The sequence below is a fragment of the Herpailurus yagouaroundi genome, unplaced genomic scaffold, assembly GCF_014898765.1.
Source record: "Herpailurus yagouaroundi ecotype Mexico unplaced genomic scaffold, PumYag 28, whole genome shotgun sequence".
Taxonomy (NCBI): Eukaryota; Metazoa; Chordata; class Mammalia; order Carnivora; family Felidae; genus Herpailurus; species Herpailurus yagouaroundi.
This window is the reverse complement of record NW_024412376.1, coordinates 12111858-12135382: the sequence shown is the minus strand read 5'-3', so window position 1 is coordinate 12135382 and position 23525 is coordinate 12111858. Positions and strand designations below refer to the sequence as shown.

At 43.3% G+C, this 23525-nt stretch overlaps 2 protein-coding genes across 7 annotated transcripts in view; one reads left to right on the top strand and one right to left on the bottom strand.

The window, feature by feature from the left end:
- Nucleotides 1–6379, top strand: part of INTS9 (integrator complex subunit 9) — a 102215-nt gene extending 95836 nt beyond the window's left edge. For 2 of the 3 annotated variants that reach the window (XM_040467822.1, XM_040467734.1), the window contains 3 exons: nt 418–516; nt 1804–1941; nt 5689–6379. In XM_040467822.1, coding sequence (XP_040323756.1) covers nt 418–516; nt 1804–1941; nt 5689–5865 — 414 coding nt within the window. In that variant the 3' untranslated portion in view covers nt 5866–6379. Of the gene's footprint in view, nt 1–417; nt 517–997; nt 1282–1803; nt 1942–5688 lie in introns of those variants that run through there. The other variant, XM_040467895.1, reaches the window with a different exon arrangement.
- Nucleotides 6380–17595: 11216 nt separating this feature from the next.
- EXTL3 (exostosin like glycosyltransferase 3) overlaps nt 17596–23525 on the bottom strand; it is a 132600-nt gene continuing 126670 nt past the window's right edge. For all 4 annotated transcript variants that reach the window (XM_040467467.1, XM_040467308.1, XM_040467234.1 and 1 more), the window contains one exon: nt 17596–20839. In XM_040467467.1, coding sequence (XP_040323401.1) covers nt 20630–20839 — 210 coding nt within the window. In that variant the 3' untranslated portion in view covers nt 17596–20629. The remainder of the gene's footprint in view (nt 20840–23525) is intronic.

Here is a 23525-nt window from a genome sequence, read left to right as displayed (position 1 = left end):
GTCGGACGAGTTCTCTAAGTCTTCACAGCCCAGTTTACCCACCACCACTATCCCCTTTGCCTCTCCGGCTTCTCTTACCTCCTTTATTTATTACAACCGAGGTGTACATTTGTGTGTGCGATACATTTTTGATTAATGTTATTTTAAAAATGTTTTTACCTTCTTTCTTCCTTAAAATTATGTGGCCATGTTAGACTGCAGTGATGTAGACAGAAGTTCAAAAGAAAAGGAAATGAATAAAGGTGATCATGAAAGGCTCAGCGCTATGGCGTTTGATGCCGTGTCTTTCCCACCAGGCTGGCGGGGGCACTTGAGTCCCAGCCCGGTGTGGCCTCCAGCTCCTGCCTGGACAGCACAGCTGCTGCACCTCATCCCCAAATTTAGGCGAGCCCGACTGAAACCCCTGTGTGCTTCCAGCTCGCAGATTCACTGGTGCCCATGGAGATTAAGCCTGGCATTTCCTTGGCAACGGTCTCGGCAGTGCTGCACACGAAAGATAACAAGCACGTCCTTCAGGTATGGGGGAGGGTGGGCTGCGCCTGAGTCCACGAGGAAGCGCCCACGATCGTGGTCCCAGTGTCCCACTGCGGAAGTTAGCACACTACATAATGGATTCGATCTGAAACAAAGAGGGCCCTGCATATAGATTCTTCACTACTTACTTCTCTGGCCACACGCCTCAGAGAGATAAAAGGGAAGAGCAGCTATTACTCATAGAGTGGAGGCCACATATCAGCCTGAGTGCCCTTCCCGGCTCCCAAAGTGCCGGCCCCACTCAGCTCCCGCGGGCACATTTGTTAGGCAGCGGGCAGTGCGGAGAGCTGGGTTGGCGCCAGCCCCACACCTGCAGAAGTGGGTGGGGCCTGGGAGCCACCCCCCCCCACGGTTGTCCCCTCTGGGCCCCCCCCGCCCCCCCCCCCCCGTGCCCTATGTTCACGCGTGTTCACTGCCTCGCGGTGCAGCTCTTCAGGCACTCGTCCTCCCTCATCCCCCTTAGAAAAACTCCTTCCGAACTTGGCTGTGCTGCTCTGACACCCTGAATGATCTGCACGGAGCTGCCACTTCAAATACATGAGGCGCATGCTGTGCCCTCACCTGCTGTATTTCCCACTTCGCCTTTACTTCACCCTCCCGAAGCTCCGCCATCACTGCTTTTTAGACAATTTCTCTGACCTTCATGTCAGCGCATGAGTCTGACCCCACCGCTAGTGGCTGCGACCAACCTGCTGTTGCTACACCTGCAGTGGCCAACACAGGTTATTATTAAGAATTTACTCAGAAGGGACACCTGGGTGGCAGTTGAGCATCCGACTCTTGATTTCAGCTCAGGTCATGATCTCAGGGTTCAATGAGAGGGAGCCCCATGTTGGACTCTGTGGTGGCAACTTGGAGCCTCCTTGGGATTCTCTCTTTCTCCCCCTCCCTGCCCCTCTCCCCCACTCGCACTCTCTTTCTAAATAAATAAACTTTAAAAAAATAAAATCTTAAAAATTTTATTCAGAAGATACTGAATTGAATCAGCTAGAGACGAGTCTTGATAAAAGGGAGATCTCTTTGCCAAAAAAGATATTGATGCTGTGTGGATGCTTTGGCATTAGCTTATGTTATGAAGAACTCCAGATGGAGCCCCCAGCTAACAGTGACTCTGAACTCAAGAGCTGGCTGACCTCACACAGGGTGACGCCGGGCCGGGCGCCAGGGCCTCCACCAGGAAAAAGGTTGTGTTGGTAGGATGGACAGACAGGTTCTGGCTGTGGCCTGCACTGACCTCATGCTGAGATGGTGTTTTTTTCCCCTCTCTAGCCCCCACCCAGGCCCACCCAGCCCACAGGCGGTAAGAAGAGAAAGCGGGCGAGCGATGACATTCCAGACTGCAAAGTGCTGAAGCCACTGCTGAGTGGCTCCATCCCGGTAGAACAGTTCGTGCAGGCCCTGGAGAAGGTGAGCGCATTCGGTTTGCACCTGCAAAAGCTGCGCGGGAGCCTCCCTTCCTGCTGTTCACCTGCTTCAAGGAATGTGTGCTGCTGCCTTTCTCATAGTCTCCACGGTCTGGGCTCCTGTCTCTGAAGCATCTGCTTGATCCAGGGCCGTGGCAGGAAACAGAACCAGGGGAGGGTCACAGAGTTGAGAGAAGACCATGCCCTCCTTCGCTGTAGGTCCCCCGCTTGCTTCTCTGCCAGCCTCTTCCTCCCCATCAGGCACCAGGCCGCTAGAAGACTGCCTCATGACATCTATGTCTTGTGGGAACTAAACCAAGGAAGTCCCTTCCTCAAAAACCTAGATGCGATGGATAGGCAAGGTGGGAGCAGCCAGGAAGTCCGCCCCTTAGAGCCTCACTTCTCAAGCAGACCCCTTGCTGCCAGAGCACCAACGTGGCTTGTCACAAGAGAAGAGAGGCTTGGGCCTGGGGGCAGTGAGGGCAGAGGCGCCAGTGTTGCTGGATCCCTGGATCCCTGGGAATTCTAGAAGCAGGGCCAGCAATCCCCAGACGGGGTGGGAGGAGAGGGAAGAAATCAGCAGTCACCTGGAAGACACTGGTCCTTTCCCAAATCGGCAGCCATCCATTAGAATTTTAATTTTCCCTGAAGAAGACTGCAGCCACATTGTGCAGCCCTCCTAGCCCCTGAGAGTAGGATCACTAGTAATTAACATGGGAGTGTCCCCTGTGATGCAGGTGAACATGTCAATCACTGCTTCCTTGTGACCTTGCAGTGCTCCAGCCCCTGTTGGTAGGACAAGAGCTTGACTTGTTTTTTATAAACTTGGAACAACTTGCTCTCCCAGAAAGACCTTCACTTAGTTCGCCTGGCTCATCAAGGAATTGACCCTTAGGATCTGACCTGGACTCTTCCTTTTCACCATTTCTGCCTCCTCTCCTGCAAGGGGAATATCAGTACCTGCCCTAACCTATACAAGCTTTCTAGAACTAAGGGTAGAGACTTTCCCTAGACCATTTTCTTTGCCTATCCTGTGTCCCTTTCAGGCATATCAGCCTTATTTCTACTACTTTTCTGTTTTCTCAACTTTACGTGTGATGTGAAAGAAAATTCTATAACTCACATTAAGGTAGCTAAAGAAGTATTTCTTGTGCTGCCTTGTGTCCTTCCTTGAAAGGGATTCGCCAAATCACAAGGTCACTGGTGTCTTGCTTTGAGGAATGCATTTTCCTAAGATAGGATGGAGCTTTTTTTATCAGAGACCATTGGCATATGGAGGCTGGTGATGGACGGCCCAGTGTCCTGGACTCCTGAACCCAAGCTTAGATGTGTTCCCCAGATAACTTACAAAAGTTTAAGCAGGTTATAGAAATTTTGTTGTGGTTTGTATAATCTTGCATGTTTGGAGGCTTCTTTTAAAGTATATGAAGCTATCTATGTTTGAATTCTATTGCTATAGAAGGTCATGTGACAGTGTGAAGAATTGTATGGAGGAGCATCAAAAATGGCAGTTTCTAGAATGTTCAGTTTAGCCAAGTCTAGGAAGTGTCATTTCTTTTTTTAATAATTATTTTTTTTAATTTAAATCCAAGTTAGTTAGCATATAGTACAATAATGATTTCAGGAGTAGATTCCTTAATACCCCTTACCCATTTAGCCCATTCCCCCTCCCATTACCCCTCCAGCAACTCTCTGTTTGTTCTCTATAGTTAAGAGTCTCTTCTGTTTTGTCCCCCTCCCTGTTTTTATATTATTTTTGTTTCCCTTCCCTTATGTTCATCTGTTTTGTCTCTTAAAGTCCTCATATGAGGGAAGTCATATGATATTTGTCTTTCTCTAATTTCGCTTACTACCGTCTAGTTCCAGCCACATAGTTGCAAATGGCAATATTTCATTCTTTTTGATTGCCGAGTAATACTCCAGTGTGTGTGTGTGTGTGTGTGTGTGTGTGTGTGCGCGCGCACACACGCACACACACATATACACACCACATCTTCTTTATCCATTCATTCATCAATGGACATTTGGGCTCTTTCCATACTTTGGCTATTGTTGATAGTGCTTCTGTAAACATTGGGGTGCATGTGCCCCTTGGAAAGAGCATACCTGTATCCCTTGGATAAATACCAGCAGTTGCTGGGTTGTAGGGTAGTTCTGTTTTTAATTTTTTGAGAAACCTCCATACTGTTTTCCAGAGTGGCCGCACCAGTTTGCATTCCTACCAGCAATGCAAAAGAGATCCTCTTTCTCCGCATCCTCGCCAACATCTGTTGTTGCCCGAGTTGTTCATGTTAGCCATTCTGACAGGTGTGAGGTGGTATCTCATTGTGGTTTTGATTTGTACTTCCCTGATGATGAGTGATGTTGAGCATTTTTTTCATATGTCTGCTGACCATCTGGATGTCGTCTTTGGAGAAGTGTCTATTCATGTCTTTTGCCCATATTCCTTCACTGGACTATTTGCTTTTTGGGTGTTGAGTTTGATAAGTTCTTTATAGATTTTGGATACTAACCCTTTATCTGATACATCGTTTGCAAATATCTTCTCCCATTCCATCAGTTGCCTTTTAGTTTTGCTGATTGTTTCCTTCACTGTGCAGAAGCTTTATTTTGATGAGGTCCCAATAGTTCATTTTTGCTTTTGTTTCCCTTGCCTCCAGAGACGTGTTAAGAAGTTGCTGCAGACAAGATCAAAGAGGTTTTTGCCTGCTTTCTCCTCAAGGATTTTGATGGCTTCCTGTGTTACATTGAGGTCTTTCATCCACTATGAGTTTATTTTTGTGTATGGTGTAAGAAAGTGGTCCAGGTTCATTCTTCTGCATGTCGCTGTCCAGTTTCCCAGCACCATTTGCTAAAGAGATTGTCTTTATTCCATTGGATATTCTTTCCTGCTTTGTCAAAGATGAGTTGGCCATACGTTTGTGAGTCCATTTCTGGGTTCTGTATTCTCTTCCACTGATCTGAGTGTCTGTTTTTGTGCCAGTACCATATTGTCTTGATGATTACAGCTTTGTAATACTGCTTGAAGCCCGGGATTGTGATGCCTCCAGCTTTGGTTTTCTTTTTCAAGATTGCTTTGTCTATGCAGGGTCTTTTCTGGTTCCATATAAGTTTTAGGATTGTTCTAGCTCTGTGAAGAATGCTGGTGTTATTTTGATAGGTATTGCATTGAACATGTAGATTGCTTTGGGTAGTATTGACATTTTAACAATATTTGTTCTTCCTATCCGGGAGCATGGAATCTTTCTCCATTTTCTTGTGTCTTCTTCAGTTTCTTTCATAAGCTTTCTATAGTTTTCAGTGTATAGATTTTTCACCTCTGTGGTTGATTTATTCCTAGGTATCTTATGGTTTTTGGTGCAACTGTAAATGGAACCGATTCCTTGAGTTCTCTTTCTGTTGCTTCATTGTTGGTATATAGGAATGCAGCTGATTTCCGTGCATTGATTTTATATCCTGTGACTTTGCTGAATTCATGGATCAGTTCTAGCAGTTTTTTTGGTGGAATCTTTTGGGTTTTCCATATAGAGTATCACATCATCTGCGAAGAGTGAGAGTTTGAGCTCTCCCTGGCTGATTTGGATGCCTTTTATTTGTGATACTGTGTTGAATAACGTGGTGAAAGGGGACATCCTTGTCCCGTAGGGAGTGTCATTTCTTGGAACTGTCAGTTGCAATATCCTCCAGCCTTTCAGGCAGCCCCTTGCTTTCAGAGTATCCATCATCTTCCTCTCTCTTTTCTTTGGAACAGCATGGCTTCAGCGACATTAAGGTAGAAGACACAGCAAAGGGCCATATTGTCCTGCTCCAGGAAGCTGAGACACTCATCCAGATTGAGGAAGATTCGACCCATATCATTTGTGACAATGATGAGATGCTCAGGGTACGACTGCGGGACCTCGTTCTCAAATTCCTACAGAAGTTCTAAATGGAACATCTAAACCATTTGTATTTCACTGAAACCCTCCAGTTCTTCACTGTGGCTGCCCAGCACAAACCAAGGAAGGGCACAGTTGGCCATGTCTTTGTGGTCAGTGGCTTAAGGAATAAGTGACCCTTGAGGGACGTGATTATCGGGAGTTATGGCCAGAATCTCCTGGAGAACTTTTGCTTTAAACTTACATTCATTTTCTTCCCAATTCTGGGTAGCCGTGAACAGTAAGGCAGCGAGCTGAGGAGTAGCATAAAAGTAACAGAAGCAGCTTCCCAAGAGGTTAATGGTGGAAGGGGTAGTAAAAAGATGACTGACTTAAGTGGTCCGTGTTTATTTTTCATGGTTTCACAGGCCTTGGGCAGGAAAACTAGTCTTCGATTGTGTTTTATTTACTTGTCTACAGTGCCACGCCCGATAAGAAAGATGATCCCCCAAATTGGTAAAATGAACCATCTTTATTTTATATTGTGAGCCCATTTTGTTAATAAAACTTATTTTTATAGAAGTATCTGTGCCCTGTTTAACCTAGAATTTATATATTTATTTAGTGTCTGAAAACCTATGAAAATATACAGAACGGCATAAACTTAGAAAATACCATGGCAAATTTTAATTTGATGTGTGCATTCATATATTTTTCTTAAACTGTATGAAAAGGTGCTTAACTTTATCTGAGCTGTATCTGTATAAAAAACACTGACACAGAGGTGCCTGTGGCTTATTCAGTTAAGCATCTGACTCTTCATGTCAGCTCAGGTCATGATTTCATAGATCATGAGTTCAAGCCCTGCATCTGGCTCTGTGCTGACAACACGGAGCCTGCTTGGGATTCTCTCACTGCCCGTCTCTCTGCCCCTTCCCCTGCTCGCTCTCAAATAAACTAAAAAAAAAAAAAAAAAAAAAACCCACCAACACAGATTGGTATCAGCAGCCTAACCTTCTGGAGGAAGGTCCAGAACAAACAGTTCAGGCTCTGCTAGTTAATCCCTGCCCATCACTGCCTTCCTTGCAGATTATCAGGATTGTCTGCATTGAGCAGAGCATTAAACTCCACTGCCCATAGATCCTCATAATAGTAAGCTACTGCATTGGAAATAATGCTTAATTGTTCAAAACAGATATGTACCAGATGACATCTATCTAAGCATCAGTTGTCACACACACACGCCAGTTATGCAAGTACTGGGGAGGCTGGGGGGTAAGAGTACAAGTCTTGGAATTGGTCAGCTAAGGAAGTAGGCCCAGGTCAGCCTGTCCCTACAATCTTTGCAGACTGGTTGAAATTCAGTCAGTAGTCCCCATCCTCCAACTTAGCTACCAGCTAAGCGTCACAAAGGGATTTACTGAGTCAAGAATGAATGATGTAAAATCCTATAGAACTACTTACTCAGGCTTTATGGAGACTGGATTGTCCATTCTCTGGAATGGCCCTACCAATGGGAAGGAATTCTTCATTAGAGGACGATGCCTTCTCTGACTTGGCCAGACTCGGACACAGGAGTGCTCAGCTTCAGCAGGCCTCTGTTTTCCAGGGTACAGGTCATCACCCCAATCAGGGGGCCTAGGATGTGTCTACAGAATGACCTGGGGGGGGGCGGGGCTACAGCCATGGGAGGGGATTGACATTACAAGAGATTGACAAGCCATCACCGTGAAAGTTTACTTTTTATTTTAGGAGGAGATGATAAATATGCATCACATGTAGGAATACTTTCTACGAAAACTTTTGAGAGAAATCAAGTTAAATTTCAAGTATCTTTAAAAATACAAAAGTAGTATAAAATAGAGCTCAAGAAAATCAAAATGGTTACTTTACTTGGATTTGTCCAAGTTTGATTTTTGTTAAAGGGCTTGCTCAGAGAGCCCCAGGCACTGATCCTTTGAGAGGTGATTACTCAAGAAACCGTATATAAATGCAAATTAGCACACTGTCAGGCAGGGAATGCACATGATCTTAGCCAAAAGGCTGAGAAGCAATGACAGGCAAGAAATAATTGAGAAATTATAAAGGCTGTAATCAAGTCACCATCACCTACTTAGTGGCAGAAGCCAGAGAGGCAGGAAGAAACAAAGAGTCATTTGTTAGAGCAGAGAGAAAATCTAGAACTGGCCTTTGCAAGTATTAGGAGAGAACAGTTATGAATAACTACCTGGAGTTCAGGTATTTGGATAGCAAACTAGGTTGGTTGGTAGAAGACCCAGAAGAAATGGCAGGACCTGCCTTCCCATGCTACAGTTATACCACTGATGGTGTGTCAGTGGTATAGACATGCAGCCCACTGATGCTGACCTGGTGAAGGGTATGACATTTAGACCAGTGTCTACTCAAGCCCAACAAAATCCTAATAATTAGTAACTGAAAAACCATTAATAGTGAAGGAGAACCTGGTTTTGTTACTGCTTTTCATCTAAGAAGCGGTATTCTATTGTGCAACAAATTACTCCCAAAACTCGGTGGCTTAAAGCAACATTATCTCATTTCTGTGGGTCAGGAATCTGACCTGGCTTGGCTGGGTGCTCCTGCCTCAGGGTGGTCTCTCCATGGGACTTCAATTAAGATTTTGGATGAGGAAACTGAGGTACAAAGTTTAACTTTTCCCAAAACATACAGTCAGTACATGGTATCTGCCTTCCCATAATGTCCTATGTGAGTATCAGGGATTGGGAGCGAGCTGGGGAAGGGGACATACCTGTTCGTCCACTGCTTTTCAGGAAGGGCAACAGCTATGCCTCTCCTTGATCCCTTGGGAGCTTGAAGCTTTTTGGACTTTACAGTTGTCCTAGAGAGGCAGGAGTTGGCTTTTCCAGACCATAGTGAAATACCAGCAGAAATAAGAATGAAGACATCTCCTAAGCTGTATGATGATACTTTCATAAGAGCCAAGCAAACTGGTGGATAGGAAAGGGAGATACTGTTTTTCTCTGGCCCTGAGTCGTCTTTCCTACAGCCATAAAGGAAGTTGAATGTTGGCTCAGTGTTTTATTGCTACACTGTGGGTAAGGTAGGAAACATCTGATGTTCTCAAAACCACCATAGTGGAACTAGGGGTAAATAATGTTACTCTCTGAACCCAGAATGAGGTTAGAAATAACCAGCTACAATTCTAAAGGAAGTTGCAAAACCTTGAGACAGGCAGTGTAGAACAACAGCCAAAGATGTCTAATCTTGCCAGAGGATAAAGCCAACATCAATCATGAGTTTGTTTACTAAAGACTAAACACCACAGTCTCTACTGCTTTTTAGTAACCTATTAATAGGTTTTAGTCATATCACAAAAACATTTTACCATCCATAGATTCAATACAATACTTAGCAAATTTCCAATGACATTTGCACAGAAATAGAAAAAACAACCCTAAAATTTGTGTGGAACCACAAAAGACCCTGAATAGCCAAAGTAATCTTGAGAAAGAACAAAGCTGGAGGCATCACAATTCCTGATGCAAGCTTTACTACAAAGCTATAGTAATCAAGACAGTATAGTGCTGGCATAAAAATAGACACATAAGCCAATGGTACAGACTCAAGAGCCCGGAAACAAACCCACACTTAAACAGTCAACTAACGGGGGGGGGGGGGGGCCCCAAGAATACTCAATGGGAAGAGGATAGTCTTTTCAGTAAATGGGAACTGTATAACCACATGCAGAACAATGTAATTAGATTGCTATCCAACGTGGATGGAACTGGAGGGTATAATGCTAAGTGAAATCAGTCAGAGAAAGATACCATATGTTTTCACTCATGTAGATCCTGAGAAACTTAACAGAAGACCAAGGGGGAGGAAAGGGCGGGGGGAAAGTTACAGAGAGGAAGGGAGGCAAACCATAAGAGACTCTTGGCTACTGAGAAAAAACTGAGGGTTGATGGGGGGTAGGGGAGAGGGGAAAGTGGGTGATGGTCATTGAGGGCACTTGGGATGAGCACTGGGTGTTGTATGGAAACCAATTGGGTTTGGGTGTTGTATGGAAACACTGGCCTCGGCAATAATATTTTGGATAGGACGCCAAGCGCAAGCAGCAAAAGTGAAACTCAACAAGTAGAAGTACATCAAACTAAAGAGTTCTGCACAGCAAAGGAAACTATCAGAATAAAAGGAAGCCTACCAAATGGGAGAAAATACTTGCAAACCATCTATCTGACAAGGAGTTAATATACAAAATATATAAAGAACTCTTACAACTCAACAGAAAAAAAAAACTTTTTAAAATGGGCAAAGGATTTGAATAGACATTTTTCCAGAGAAGACCTACAAGTGACCAACAGGTACATGGAAAGGTGCTCAACATCACTATCAGGAAAATGTAAATATTGATATCACATCACACCTGTTAGAAAAGCTATTATCAAAGAGATAAGAAATAAGTGTTGGCAAGGATGTGGAGAAAAGGGAACCTTGTGTACTATTGGTGGGAATGCAAATTGGTGCAGTCACTGTGAAAAACAGCATGACCTACTTCAAAAAATTGAAACTACAACTACCATGTGATCCAGTATTCCACTTCTAGGCATATATTCCAAGGAAATAAAATCATTATCTCAGAGGTATCTGCAGCCCCTGTGTTCACTACAGCAGTATTCAAAACACCCAAAACATGGAAGCAGCCTGAGTGTCCATAAATGGATGAATGGATAAGGAAAATGTGGGATATACGCACGTGCACGTGCACACACACAGTGGGAGATTATTCAGCCATAAAAAAAGTAAATTCTACCTTTTACAGCCACACAGCTAGCCCTTACAGGCATTATGCTATGTGAAATAAGTCAGAGGAAGACAAATACTGTGCAGGCTTTTTATTGTGATTTGCAGATACTGCGTTTTTTACATGTTGAAGTTTCAGGACTTCAGTGGAGGAAGTAACCGCAGATGTGTAAATAGCGAGGGAAATAGAAGTGGAGCCTGGAGATGGGACTGACTTGCTACAATCTTGTGATAACATTTTTTTTTTACATTATCTAATATAACTTTTTAATCTAGTAACTAGTTACAATGTTCAGAGTATTTTGAAAATAGTGAACTTTGATGTTATAAAGTCTTTTCCAGTCATCTATAGGCCCTTCCAGTCATCAATGAGCATTTATTAGGCACCTATTATATAATCTATGCATTGTGCTCTTTTGACTTTAGTTCACAAGAATAACAGATAAAAATTAAGTTTCTCCTACGGGAACCCTCTTGCACTGTTGGTGGGAATGCAAACTGGTGCAGCCACTCTGGAAATAGCACTACTAGGAATTTACCCAAGGGATACAGGAGTACTGATGCATAGGGGCACTTGTACCCCAATGTTTATAGCAGCACTCTCAACAATAGCCAAATTGTGGAAAGAGCCTAAATGTCCATCAACTGATGAATGGATAAAGAAATTGTGGTTTATATACACAATGGACTACTATGTGGCAATGAGAAAGAATGAAATACGGCTCTTTGTAGCAATGTGGTTGGAACTGGAGAGTGTTATGCTATGTGAAATAAGCCATACAGCGAAAGACAGATACCATATGTTTTCACTCTTATGTGGATCCTGAGAAACTTAACAAAAACCCATGGGGGAGGGGAAGAAAAAAAAAAGAGAGAGAGAGAGAGGTTAGAGTGGGAGAGAGCCAAAGCATAAGAGACTCTTAAAAACTGAGAACTGAGGGTTGATGGGGGGTGGGAGGGAGGGGAGGGTGGGTGATGGGTATTGAGGAGGGCACCTTTTGGGATGAGCACTGGGTGTTGTATGGAAACCAATTTGACAATAAATTTCATATATTGAAAAAAAATAAAATCTTATTTTTTTACCCTCAAAAAAAAAAATTAAGTTTCTCCTAAATTTCTCCTAAGTACAGAAGAACAAATTTCCAAGACCACGTGTGTGTGTGCGCAAAATGACATATTATCCAACCATAAAAAGAAAGGAAATTCTGACACATGCTACATGATGAACTTTGAAAACATGCTAAGTAAATTAGACACATAAAACTCCATATTATGTGATTCCATTTACATGAATGTCCAGAATAGACAGATTCATAGCGACAAAACAGAGGTTCTCAGGGACTGAAAGGAGTGAGGAACAGACTTTTTCTGTTGGGAAGACGAGAAAGCTCCAGAAATTGCTAGTGGTAGTGGTTACACATTGTGAGTGTACTTCATGACACTGAATTGTCCATTTAAAAACAGACTGAAAGGTCATTTGTACGTTATGTAAATTTTACCAGAATAAAAATATTTTAATTTTAGGTTTTTAAAAGAAATTGACAAATTAACCCTAAAATTTAGAGAACTACAAAGTAACCACCATAGTACCCGAAGCGATCTTGAGAACAGTGACCACGTTGGAGGACATCTACTTCCTGGAAGACTACCTTGTGAGCTCCAGTAACCCAGCCAGGACAGTGCTAGCAACCAGCACTGACAAATCAGCTCGGACAATAGAGAGAGATGGGAAATACCCCACCTACACGGTCACTACATTTTCAACAAAGGCCCCAAAGCAACTCAATTAAAGTCTTTAACAAATGGTGTTAGAATGATTGGACATTCAGGGGCACCTGGGTGGCTCAGTCGGTTGAGCGTGCAACTTTGGTTTAGGGCATGATCTCATGGTTTGTGAGTTCAAGCCCCACGTCAGGCTCTGTGCTGACGGCTCAGAGCCTGGAGCCTGTTTCAGATTCTGTGTCTCCTTCTCTCTCTGCCCCTCCCCAACTTGTGCTCTCTGTATGTCTCTCAAAAAATAAATGTAAAAAAAAAAAAATTTTTTTTTAAAGAATTATCAGACATTCATAATAGAAAATAAGAATTAGAACCTTGACTACTATACTCCATGCCCCCAAATTAATTTGAGATAGATCCTAGACCTAAGTGTAAATGCTAACACCATAAAGCTTTCAATGGAAAACATAAGAGAATGTCTTTAGAACTCATGGCATGGGTTTCTTGAGTCACAGAAAGCAATAACAAAGAGAAAATGTTATAAATTGGACCTCATTAAAATTAAAAGCTTCTGCTGATCAGAAGATATAAAGAAAAAGGATAGGCAAGCCACAAGTTGGGGGAAATATGTATAAAACAGATGTCTGACAGTGGACCAGTATCAACAATAAAAAGACATTACAATGGAATATTACCCAGCAATAAAAAGAAATGGGCTATCAAACCACAAAAACAATGAAGAACCTGACATTCATATTGCTAAGTGGAAGAAGCCATTCTGTGAAGCCTGCATTTATACAATTCCAACTATGTAACATTCTGGAAAAGGCAAAATGAAAGAGACAGTTAAAGGATCAATGGCTGCCAGGAGTTAGAGACAAGGAGCCACCAAATAGTGGGAGCAGAAAGAATTTGGAGGACAGTGAAACTTCCATGGAAAACTGTCATAGTGGGGGCAGGTCACTGTACTTTTGTCAAAGTCACAGAATATACTGCACAAAGAATGAACCCTGATGTAAGCTGGGACTTGAGTTAATATGTCAATACTGGCTTATCAGTTGTAACAAATTTACCACACTAATGCAAGATGATAAGGGTGAGAAAGGAGGAGCTCTCCTTTTCCACTCAAGTTTTCTGTGAACCTAAAACTGCTCAAAAAAAATCAAATCTGTTAAAAATGTTTTTTTAAACAATACACACAAAAAAAAGACAAACCCCATGTGGGCAAAAAGATTTGTCCAGATACTTCACAAAGGGAATATATATATAAATGGCGTAAGCATGTAAAAAACATGCTTAATGTCATTAGTCTTCAGGGAAATGCACACTGAAACTACGAGATACCATTACCCACCAGCATGGCTAAAAAGACTAACAACCGCATAGACTGATGAGGATGTGAGTAATTGGAACCCTCAACATTATTGGTGGGGGTATGAAATGGGTACAATCACCTTGGGAAAAGGTCCAGCATTTTTTTTTATAAAACTAAATATATATATACACCTACCTTATCACACAATTCCACTCCTAGGTATTTATCTGGGAGAAAACCATAAATCCACAAAAAGACTTGCACATGAACTTACTAGACACATCTCCAGAGGCAAGGGAAACAAAAGCAAAAATGAACTATTGGGACCTCATCAAGATAAAAAGCTTCTGCACAGCAAAGGAAATAATCAACAAAACTAAAAAGCAACCTTCAAAATGGGAGACGATATTTGCAAATGACGTATCAAAAGGTTAGTATCCAAAATCTATAAAGAACTTATCAAACTCAACAACCAAAAAATGATCCAGTTAAAAAATGGGCAGAAGACATAAACATTTTCCCAAAGAAGACATCCAGATGGCTAACAAAACACATGAAAAGATGCTTAGTATCACTCATCATCAGAGAAATGCAAATCAAAACTACAATGAGAGGGATGCCTGGGTGGCTCAGTTGGTTGAGCGTCCCACTCTTAATTTCAGCTCAGGGCATGACCCCAGTGTTGTGGGATTGAGCCCCATGTCAGGCACCGATCCGCACTAAGCATGGAACCTGCTTAAAATTTTCTCGCTACCTCTTCCCTTCTCCCCCACTCATGCTCTAAAAAAACAAAACAAACAAAAAACTACAATAAGATACCACCTCACACCTGTCAGAATAGCCATAATTAACACAGGAAACAACAGATGTTGGCAAGGATGCGGAAGGAGAGTGGGGAACCCTCTTACACTGTTTGTGGGAATGCAAACTGGAGCAGCCACTATGGAAAACAGTATAGATATTCCTCAAAAAGTTAAAAATAAAACCCTACAATCCAGCAATTGCACTACTAGGTATTTATCCAAAGGATACAAAAATAATGATTCAGAAGGACACATGTACCCCAATGTTTATAGCAGTTCTATCAACAATAGCCAAATTACGGAAAGAGCCCAAATGTCCGCTCGTCCCAACTAATGAATGGATAAAGACACACACACACACACACACACACACACTGGAATATTTATTAGCCATAAAAAAGAATGAAATCTTAATTTGCAACGATATGGATGGACCTAGACAGTATAATGTTAAGCGAAATAGTGAAATAAGTCAGAGAAAGACAAGTACCATATGATTTCACTCATATATGGAATTTAAGAAATGAAACAGGTGAACATACGGGTAAAGAATAAAAAGAGGGAAGTGAACCATAAAAGAGAGTCTTAACTACAGAGAACAAACTGAGGGTTGCTGGAGGGGAGGTGGGTGGGGGATGAGCTAGATGGGTGACGGGTTTTAAGGAAGGCACTTGTTGGGATGAGCACTGGGTGTTACATGTAAATGATAATCACTAAATTCTACTCCTGAAACTAATATTACACTACATGTTAACTAACTAGAAATAAAAATTTGAAACATTTTAAAAAAGGCAAAAAAAACCTTGCACATGAATATTCATGGCAATTTTATTCCTGATAGCTAAAAACCATAAACAGCCCAATTCCCATCAATAGAATGGACAAATGTTGCCATACAAGTATATTCTACTTAGCAATAAAAGCAACCAATTAATAAATGCAGCATGGGGTGAATCTCAACAATATTATGCAGAGTTTCTAGAAGCCTTCCACAAAGAAGTAAAATTATATGACACCATTATATGAAATTCTAGAACAGGGAAAACGAATCCAATGTGAAAAAAACAAAATCAAAATCATTGGTTTTCTCGGGGGGTGGGGGGGGTGGTGGAAGCAGAGATTGACAAGGAAGAAACATAAGGGAACTTTCTGGGCTTGACAGTAATGTTCTGTATCTTGATTGGGGGGTAGGGTTACACAGGTGGATGCATTTGTCAAAACTCAGGAGAATGTACACTAAGATCTGAGTGCTTCAGTGTGTAAATTTAATATTTAAATTTTACATGGAACACACAGAAACTAACACTGACCTCCAGTTAATGACATGTGTGCTTATATATTTGGAAGGAAGTGTACTAATGTAATTCACTTAGAAATGTACCAGAAATAGGATGAATAAAAAGATGAATAGGGGCACCTGGGTGGCTCAGTTGGTTGAGTGTCCAGCTTCAGCTCCAGGTCATGATCTCACCGTTCATGGGTTTGAGCCCCACGTCAGGCTCTGTGCTGATAGCTAAGAGCCTGGAACCTGCTTCAAATTCTGTGTCTCTCCCTCTCTCTGCCCCTCCCTTGCTCATACTCTCTCTCAAAAATGAATAAACATCAAAATAATAGAAATAAAGGATGAATAGAGGGACAAATAGCTGGATGGAGCAATAAATAGATAGCTATAAAGCAAGTATAGTAAAATAATTGTTAGGTATACAAGTTTATACCATAAAAATTATAGTTAATTTTTCATAATGAAATATTGAGACCAATAGTTTAAATAAATCCTAACAGGACAACCCTGCAATATGAGGATTGTAATTTCACAAAATATGAAGACAAATTGAGAAAGAGAAAACAACTGGCTGAATTAAGAGTTAAGTAACTGTAATTTAAATAAAAACTTGAAAAACTTGAAAACAAGCATACATACATACATATGTCAGTCAGTCAGTGAAGAAACAGGTGAAATTAAGTAACAAACCAGGCTTGCCCACCTTACTTTAATGGTCTCTTCTGGAACCCATTCTGTGTCTTTTAACTCTTCTTGGCATGCTCTCTCGTCTTCCTTTGTCAATGAAGATTTAAAGAATAAAAACTTGTCAGCCTTTACGGGCCAGGCTTCCTTTCACTATCTGATAATACCATATTAGCTCTAGTCCAAAAACGCTAGGATACTGGTTACTATTCAGCTTGTTGCCAGCTAGGATTCCTAGGTGACCCTCTTTGGATTTGTCAAATCATTATTATCAAAAAGCTATTCAGCACTCAGGATGTGCTCAGTTCTCAAGAGACTTCCAATGTGGCATGGGTTGCAGAGCTGGAAGCCATCAGGTGTGCGGTGCAGTGATGGGCAGGTCAAGCTGCCGAAACAGGAGATGGGGCAGGGGCAAGCAGTGGTGTCGAGGATGGGAAGACTTCCTGAAGCCAGTGCTTCAACTGCCTTGAACAATGAGTTGGCATTAAGACAAATGGAATGCAGAAAGAGCTGCTGAGAAATTCTCAGCGCGTTACCCCAGTAATCATTCATCTGTACTGCATGCCAAACAGCAGACTCCTTGCATTTATTAACTCTCAGCAGATCTTTGAGATTTAAATGCACTAGCCCCCCAGCATCACAACACATTTAATTACCATGAAAAAAGGAAGGAGGGGCGCCTGGGTGGCGCAGTCGGTTAAGCGTCCGAGTTCAGCCAGGTCATGATCTCGCGGTCCATGAGTTCGAGCCCCGCGTCGGGCTCTGGGCTGATGGCTCAGAGCCTGGAGCCTGTTTCCGATTCTGTGTCTCCCTCTCTCTCTGCCCCTCGCCCGTTCATGCTCTGTCTCTCTCTGTCCCAAAAATAAATAAACGTTGAAAAAAAAAATTAAAAAAAAAAAAAAGAAAAAAGGAAGGAGGTAGAATGTGGCAAATGCCATCCTCTATCCCAGTCAATTCAGTTAAAGGACACCCAAATTCCTTTCAATGTAATCAAATGGCTAATCCCAGAAATGGACCCAGGCGAGGCTGCCCACATCCATGTGTGTTTACAGCATCATCCAGGTTCAAGTGCGAAGGCTGCACCAAGACCAAACCACACAGCCCATGGCCTTCTGCTGGCAGGAGCCCCAGCTATGGCTCCCTGGAATCAGGTAGGCACCTTCTCTTGGGTCACTCTTCCGTTCCTGCAGAGGAAAATCACAAAGGACCTCCAGGCTGCTTGAGTTAAAGTCTCCATTTATTTTTTTTCTTTTTTTTACAAAAATCCAACATAAGACCATTGTGCTCATGACTGGAAAAAGGGTGGGGCGGATGGACACGGCATGGACATCAAAGAGCTTCCCCCTTCAACATATCATCATTTCAAAGCGGGAGCTCCCTGAGCACACACACAGGCAGCTCCTGCACAGACCACTCCACCTGCCAACACAGGACCCTGGTGACCACGAGCCGGCCCGGCCTGAGGAGCAGTCCGCACCAGACAACCACTGCCAGGAGTGCAAAGGCTCAGGACGGCCTGATGAGCACCTTGGGGAGGCTCTCACTTAGGTGAATGTCCCTCATGGTGAAAAGCGAACTGGCTACCTGGGGACAAGGATGTCCTGGGCCCTGGGTGCAAAGACTAGGCAACAAGGTGTTACCTACAGACAGCTGGGGAAACCCATGTGAGCGGTTTTCGTCTTCCAAACGAGTCACAGTTACATGGTAGAGATGACATCTGTGTTTCCCAAGTGACCGATCAGCATCAAAGGCATTTGAAGCATGGAGCTGGGCCTCCCCCTAACCCACCTTACAAAAAGCAGCAGCCACTCACTCTCCAGTAGCACCTAACCAAGCAACATAAAAGGTCTGACTGCCCCACCTCTTGCTACTGAGGAGTGTCCCTTAAGAACATGGCCAGTGTCCACCGGGGCCTGCTGTTCGGAGTCCTTCAGGTTAGTGTTCCATTCAAGTCAAAATAGTGCTCGCCTTGTCAGGGGCTCTGACATCCTAGCCCTTCTGCAGTATGCTTTGATGTCATCCATAATCTCGGACCACTCGGCTACTCCTGGATCCACCAAGAGCATTCAGGGACCAAAAAACCTGGCTCCAATATATGGGGGTCCTAACACAGACTGCTCTTTTCTCACCAGGTCCCACTAAAAGTCAGTTTATGAGTTCCTCACATTAAAATAAACAAGATAAAAATAGCAGCCACATATATAGCTCAAAACACCACACTCTTTGGCTCCCCGGAGGGAAGAAGGCTACCGCTAAAAAGGATAAAGTCAGGAGTCAAGAAAAGGGTAGTCAGAAAGCTAGGATGCAGGGAGTCTGGACCCCTTTGCTGGGTTGCTGAGAAGCTGAATTGAATTTCCTGGGTAGCTGCCTCTGTGGAAGAGCCAGTGGGATGCCAGTGGGAACCTCAGGACGACACAAGTCCCAGGTGCAGCCCTGGTCTTGCCTGCCAAGAAGGAGAGGTCCCTTAGGCCCAGCTAGCCCTCCAGCTGGATGGGACCTACACGGGACAGAGTCTGGCTTCGAAATGATATTTGAAGAGACCCACTGATACAGACATGTCAGAGGAGAACGTGCCCCCAAGAAATAGAAGCACAGGGTGTCAAGGTCTGGGGAAGACGGAACTGGCTTAAGGCATGTGCATGACCAGGACAGACCTGAGCTTTTGTCCAGCTGTGGGAAACCACCTATATTCAACTTCACTGAAAGAAAGTGGGGTCCAGAAAAATGGTACAAGCCATGGGCTAAATCCCTGCCAAATGCCTCTAATACCCTCTTCCATTCCCCTACTGCCACTACCACCAAAAAAAAAAAAAAAAAAAATAGCTTATTTCCATTTCAGCCCAAGGAATAGAAATGTAAACCTGGAGTGAAAGTGGTAATGTGGGTACAAATGCCTGTGAAATCTCAGGCTGGACTGGAGCCTAACTTAACAAATTAGATCTTCCTATCGTTCTGGCACATACCAAACCTCAAGGGGTCCTGGAACCAACCTGGCAATGGGGATCTAAAAACTACAGGTAACATAGGGTACAGGTCCAGACAAAGGCGGAGGGGAAGGTGAATTTCACCAAGGTATTTATCCCAAGGCAGGCGCCTTGCTGTAAGACTTCCCGGCCAGCCGGGTGGGGATCCGCAAAGGATGCTCACTCATTCTATGCCAGAGAGAGGAGGCCAACCCGCAAACCACTGCAGATCACACCTGGAAGTGCCTGCCAGTTCTCTGTTCTCTTACACAAGAGATAACTTTCAGGAAAGCCTGAAGCCAAAGCACAACATGTGTTTTAAAAGGAGGGCTGAACAAAAAGAGCCATCTGGGAGAGCTGTCTTCAGGTCTCACTCCTTCCTCATTCTTCTTTCCAACAGGGGAGAGAATGGGGGTGCAGGGACAAGTTCTGGGACAGCACGGCCTAATGATGAATCCTTGAAACCACTGAATCCAGCACAGGGAAGCTCCGCTGTTCCCAGAGGTGCAGGTCCTCCCCACGGACTCAAGCGACAGGAAGACGCGAGTTCCAGATCGCCGGGTGGCAACAGATGGGGGAAGGAACAAACCAACACGGCTTATCTCGTCCAGGCCCCACAGGAGGGCCAAGCCTGGCCTTTTTGTTTCTGCACAATGATGCCCTGGGGAATGTGGAGATGATCCTTAAGGATGAGCTAGATACCATGAGGCCAGGATCCATCTCCACCAACATACAGAACATCAGAAGACCTGATGGGTCCCTCACTTTGTGAAACAGGCAGAAATTTCAAACTACCCCCCCAAATATATATATATATATGTATATGTATATGTACGTGAGAGTGTGTGTGTGCATCTATATACATATATACACACATATATATGTATATATACACACACATATATATAAATAAGCCTTGAATGGCAAATCTGAAACTTTTTCCTTTTAAATAATAATAATAGCTGTTACTGAATTTAAAAATCACAAACCAGCTTCCTGGGCTTATGAACTGCGTGAGTGACTCTCCGGAGTCCCCATGGTCCTCAGTGTAAGCTATCAGTCAGTGCCCTGTATAGGGAACCCCGGTGTCCTTGGACCAAGGTTCCAGGCCCAGTGTGGCCGACTTTAAGAGAAAGAAGGCTATTTCCTTTCCATTCTTCCTGCCACCTCTCCCAGCAGAGGGCGTGGGCCACCCACCCAGCGGATGTCCCTGAGGTCCTTCAATGTCTAGGAACCTTAGGAGCCATCTCCCCCTCTCTCCTCATCCTCTCCCTAAAACTTGCAATGCCCCTAGATGAACTTGAAGCACTTGGTCTTGTCGTGGGGCAGGCGGGTTTTGAAGAGCACAGAGTCCACCCTGAATTGAGTGTACAGCAGGGGCATATAGCCATACACCTTGACAAAAAAGTTGATACATTTGTGCCGCTCATGAAAGTGGGAATCATCGTGTGACAGGGCCTGAGGGCATCCTGGGCATCGGAAAGTCCACCGAGAGGTCACCTGGGAATAGGGAAGAAAGAGCAAACAGAGTGAGAATCGCAGGTGCTAGTACAACAGAAATCCTGCAGCTTAACCAATCCGATGCTTCCAATTTCCCAGGGAAGACAGTGACCCTGGGTGGCCACATTCACCCACAGAGCATGTCAGGAGCCACAGCCCAGGCTCTCTGTCACATATGTATCTACATCATTGAAAAGGGTGCTCTTTCCAAATAACCTAAACTGTAGATACCAAAAGCCTTATAATGTTTAGTATTACTTGTCTCAGTAACTCCACCTCTAGTACTTATCTTGGTTGCACAGCAAGACATAGGTATGAGATGGTTCATTTCATCAATGTTTTGCAATAGCAAGATAATAGAAAAGTACCCATCAAAAGGGGACTATTCAAATAATTATAAAATACTACACATCCATTAAAAAGAGGCTTAGGGGGACACCTGGATGGCTCAGTCAGTTAAGTCAGACTTCAGCTCAGGTCATGATCTCCCAGCACATATGAGTTCGAGCCCAGCAACAGGCTCTGTGCTGACAGCTCAGAGCCTGGAGTCTGCTTCAGATTCTGTGTCTCCCTCTCTCTCTCTGCCCCTCGCCCGCTCCCACTTTATCTCTCTCTCTCAAAAATAAACATTAAAAAAATGTTTACAAAAAAAGAGGTTTAGGAAAATTATAAAGGCATGGAAAAGTGGTTATACAGCAGTAGTTACGATGATGCCCATGAAATTTCAAGAAATTAGAAAAGCATAATAAATAATTTAACAGCTTCAAGATCAGCAATGTGGCAGACCAAATGACATAAGAACACCCTCAGCACAGAGTACCTGAAAATTCAGTATGAACTATATACACCATCTCTTTAAATGTATGGCCAAGCTCATAATGAAAGAAAGGAGATGAAATGTCAGGAAAGAAGTGAAATCCTCAGAGGCCAAAATAATGAAAAAGTCTGAATCCAATGAGATAGCCAGGAGCTTTGGATTTTAATGGGCTGGGGAGGCAAGAGCTACAAAACCTTACTGGAGACTTTTTTACACACCAGGACCCAATGGAAGGCTGCATGGGTTGGAGGCAGCTCCAGAGAAAGCTGTTTTCTTCCCAGTCTTACCTCTAAGTGGAAGAGGAAACATCACCTGTGAGAATGTATAACCAACCACATGCTAGCCCTCACACACCTGAGTTATGTTACCTGTGTGTCCTGAAAAGCCCCAAGATGCTAATTTAGCTTCAACAGGTCTCAAGGTATTGACCCCAGGTGCATGGAAGAAGCAAATCCTCTCTGGCATAAATGCAGGTCTCCTTCCTACAAATGCCATAAGTAAAATCCCAAAGAATATGATTTCACAATCAAAAGTCACACACAAGAAAAGGGAATGAGCCACATGAGGGAAAATCTGCAGAAACAAACAACAGAATTAGACTCCAAAACCCTATAAAATCACAAAACCCAAAACCCTGCAAAAATGCAGGATTATCAGATGGTTACTAGGACAATAAATGTTTATACGTGCAAGGAAATTTTGCAAGATTACTTAAGGTTTGATAAAGAAAAAAGGGATTATCAAAACAGTCCTAGAGACTATGAAAAAGAACCAAATAGAATAGGAATGAAAAACATACTGAATTCAATCAATGGATGGGTGTGAAGAGAAGGTCAGTGATGCAAAGTATAATAAAATTATTATAAATAGAAAATATCAACTAAAAGCTTTAAAAAATACGAAAGCAAGGGGCGCCTGGGTGGCGCAGTCGGTTAAGCGTCCGACTTCAGCCAGGTCACGATCTCGCGGTCCGTGAGTTCGAGCCCCGCGTCGGGCTCTGGGCTGATGGCTCAGAGCCTGGAGCCTGTTTCCGATTCTGTGTCTCCCTCTCTCTCTGCCCCTCCCCCGTTCATGCTCTGTCTCTCTCTGTCCCAAAAATAAATAAACGTTGAAAAAAAAATTTTTTTTTAAAAAAAATACGAAAGCAAGACTGAGAGACATGGAGAGGAGATATTGTATGACTCCATTTATATAAAGTTCAAAAAAGGCAAAGCTGATCCTGCAACAGAAAAAAAAGACCCTGACTCACTACCATTCCCTGGCTGAACTCTCAGGCCTGCTGGGAGCTGCTCCCGCCCACCCCTGCCTGTGGGAGCCGGGCCTCTCTTCGCCCTGCCCTCCAGGGCGGGTGGTATGGGAGAATGACTAAGGAACAAGGAGAAAGATGCTCAACCTCTCTAATAATCAGGCAAGTGTAAATTAAGACAATGGGATACAGTTTATACCTATCAAGTAGGCAAAAATGAAAATTTAATAGTACCAAATGTTAATAAAGATGTGTAGGAACTGCAACTATTATACAGTGTGGTTGAGAATATCCACTGGTACATCTGTTTTGAAGATAGTTTGGCATAATCAAGTATAACCGAAGGTACATGTAGCCATGACCCAGCAGAAGAGGAATGAACAGGGTGATACACGGATCTACTCCATTTGTTTCTTTTTTAAAAAAGGAAGAAAAATATATAATCTGAAACAAATAGGGCAAAATGTCAATATTTGGCAAAACTGCTGGGTACGCATGTTTGTTATATTCTTCCCTTTTTAAAAACATTTCATTCACATATTGTCAACCAGTAGTAAATAGCAAGCGTTCCATATATGTGTGTGTGTGTGTGTGTGTGTGTGTGTGTGTGTGTGTGTGTGTGT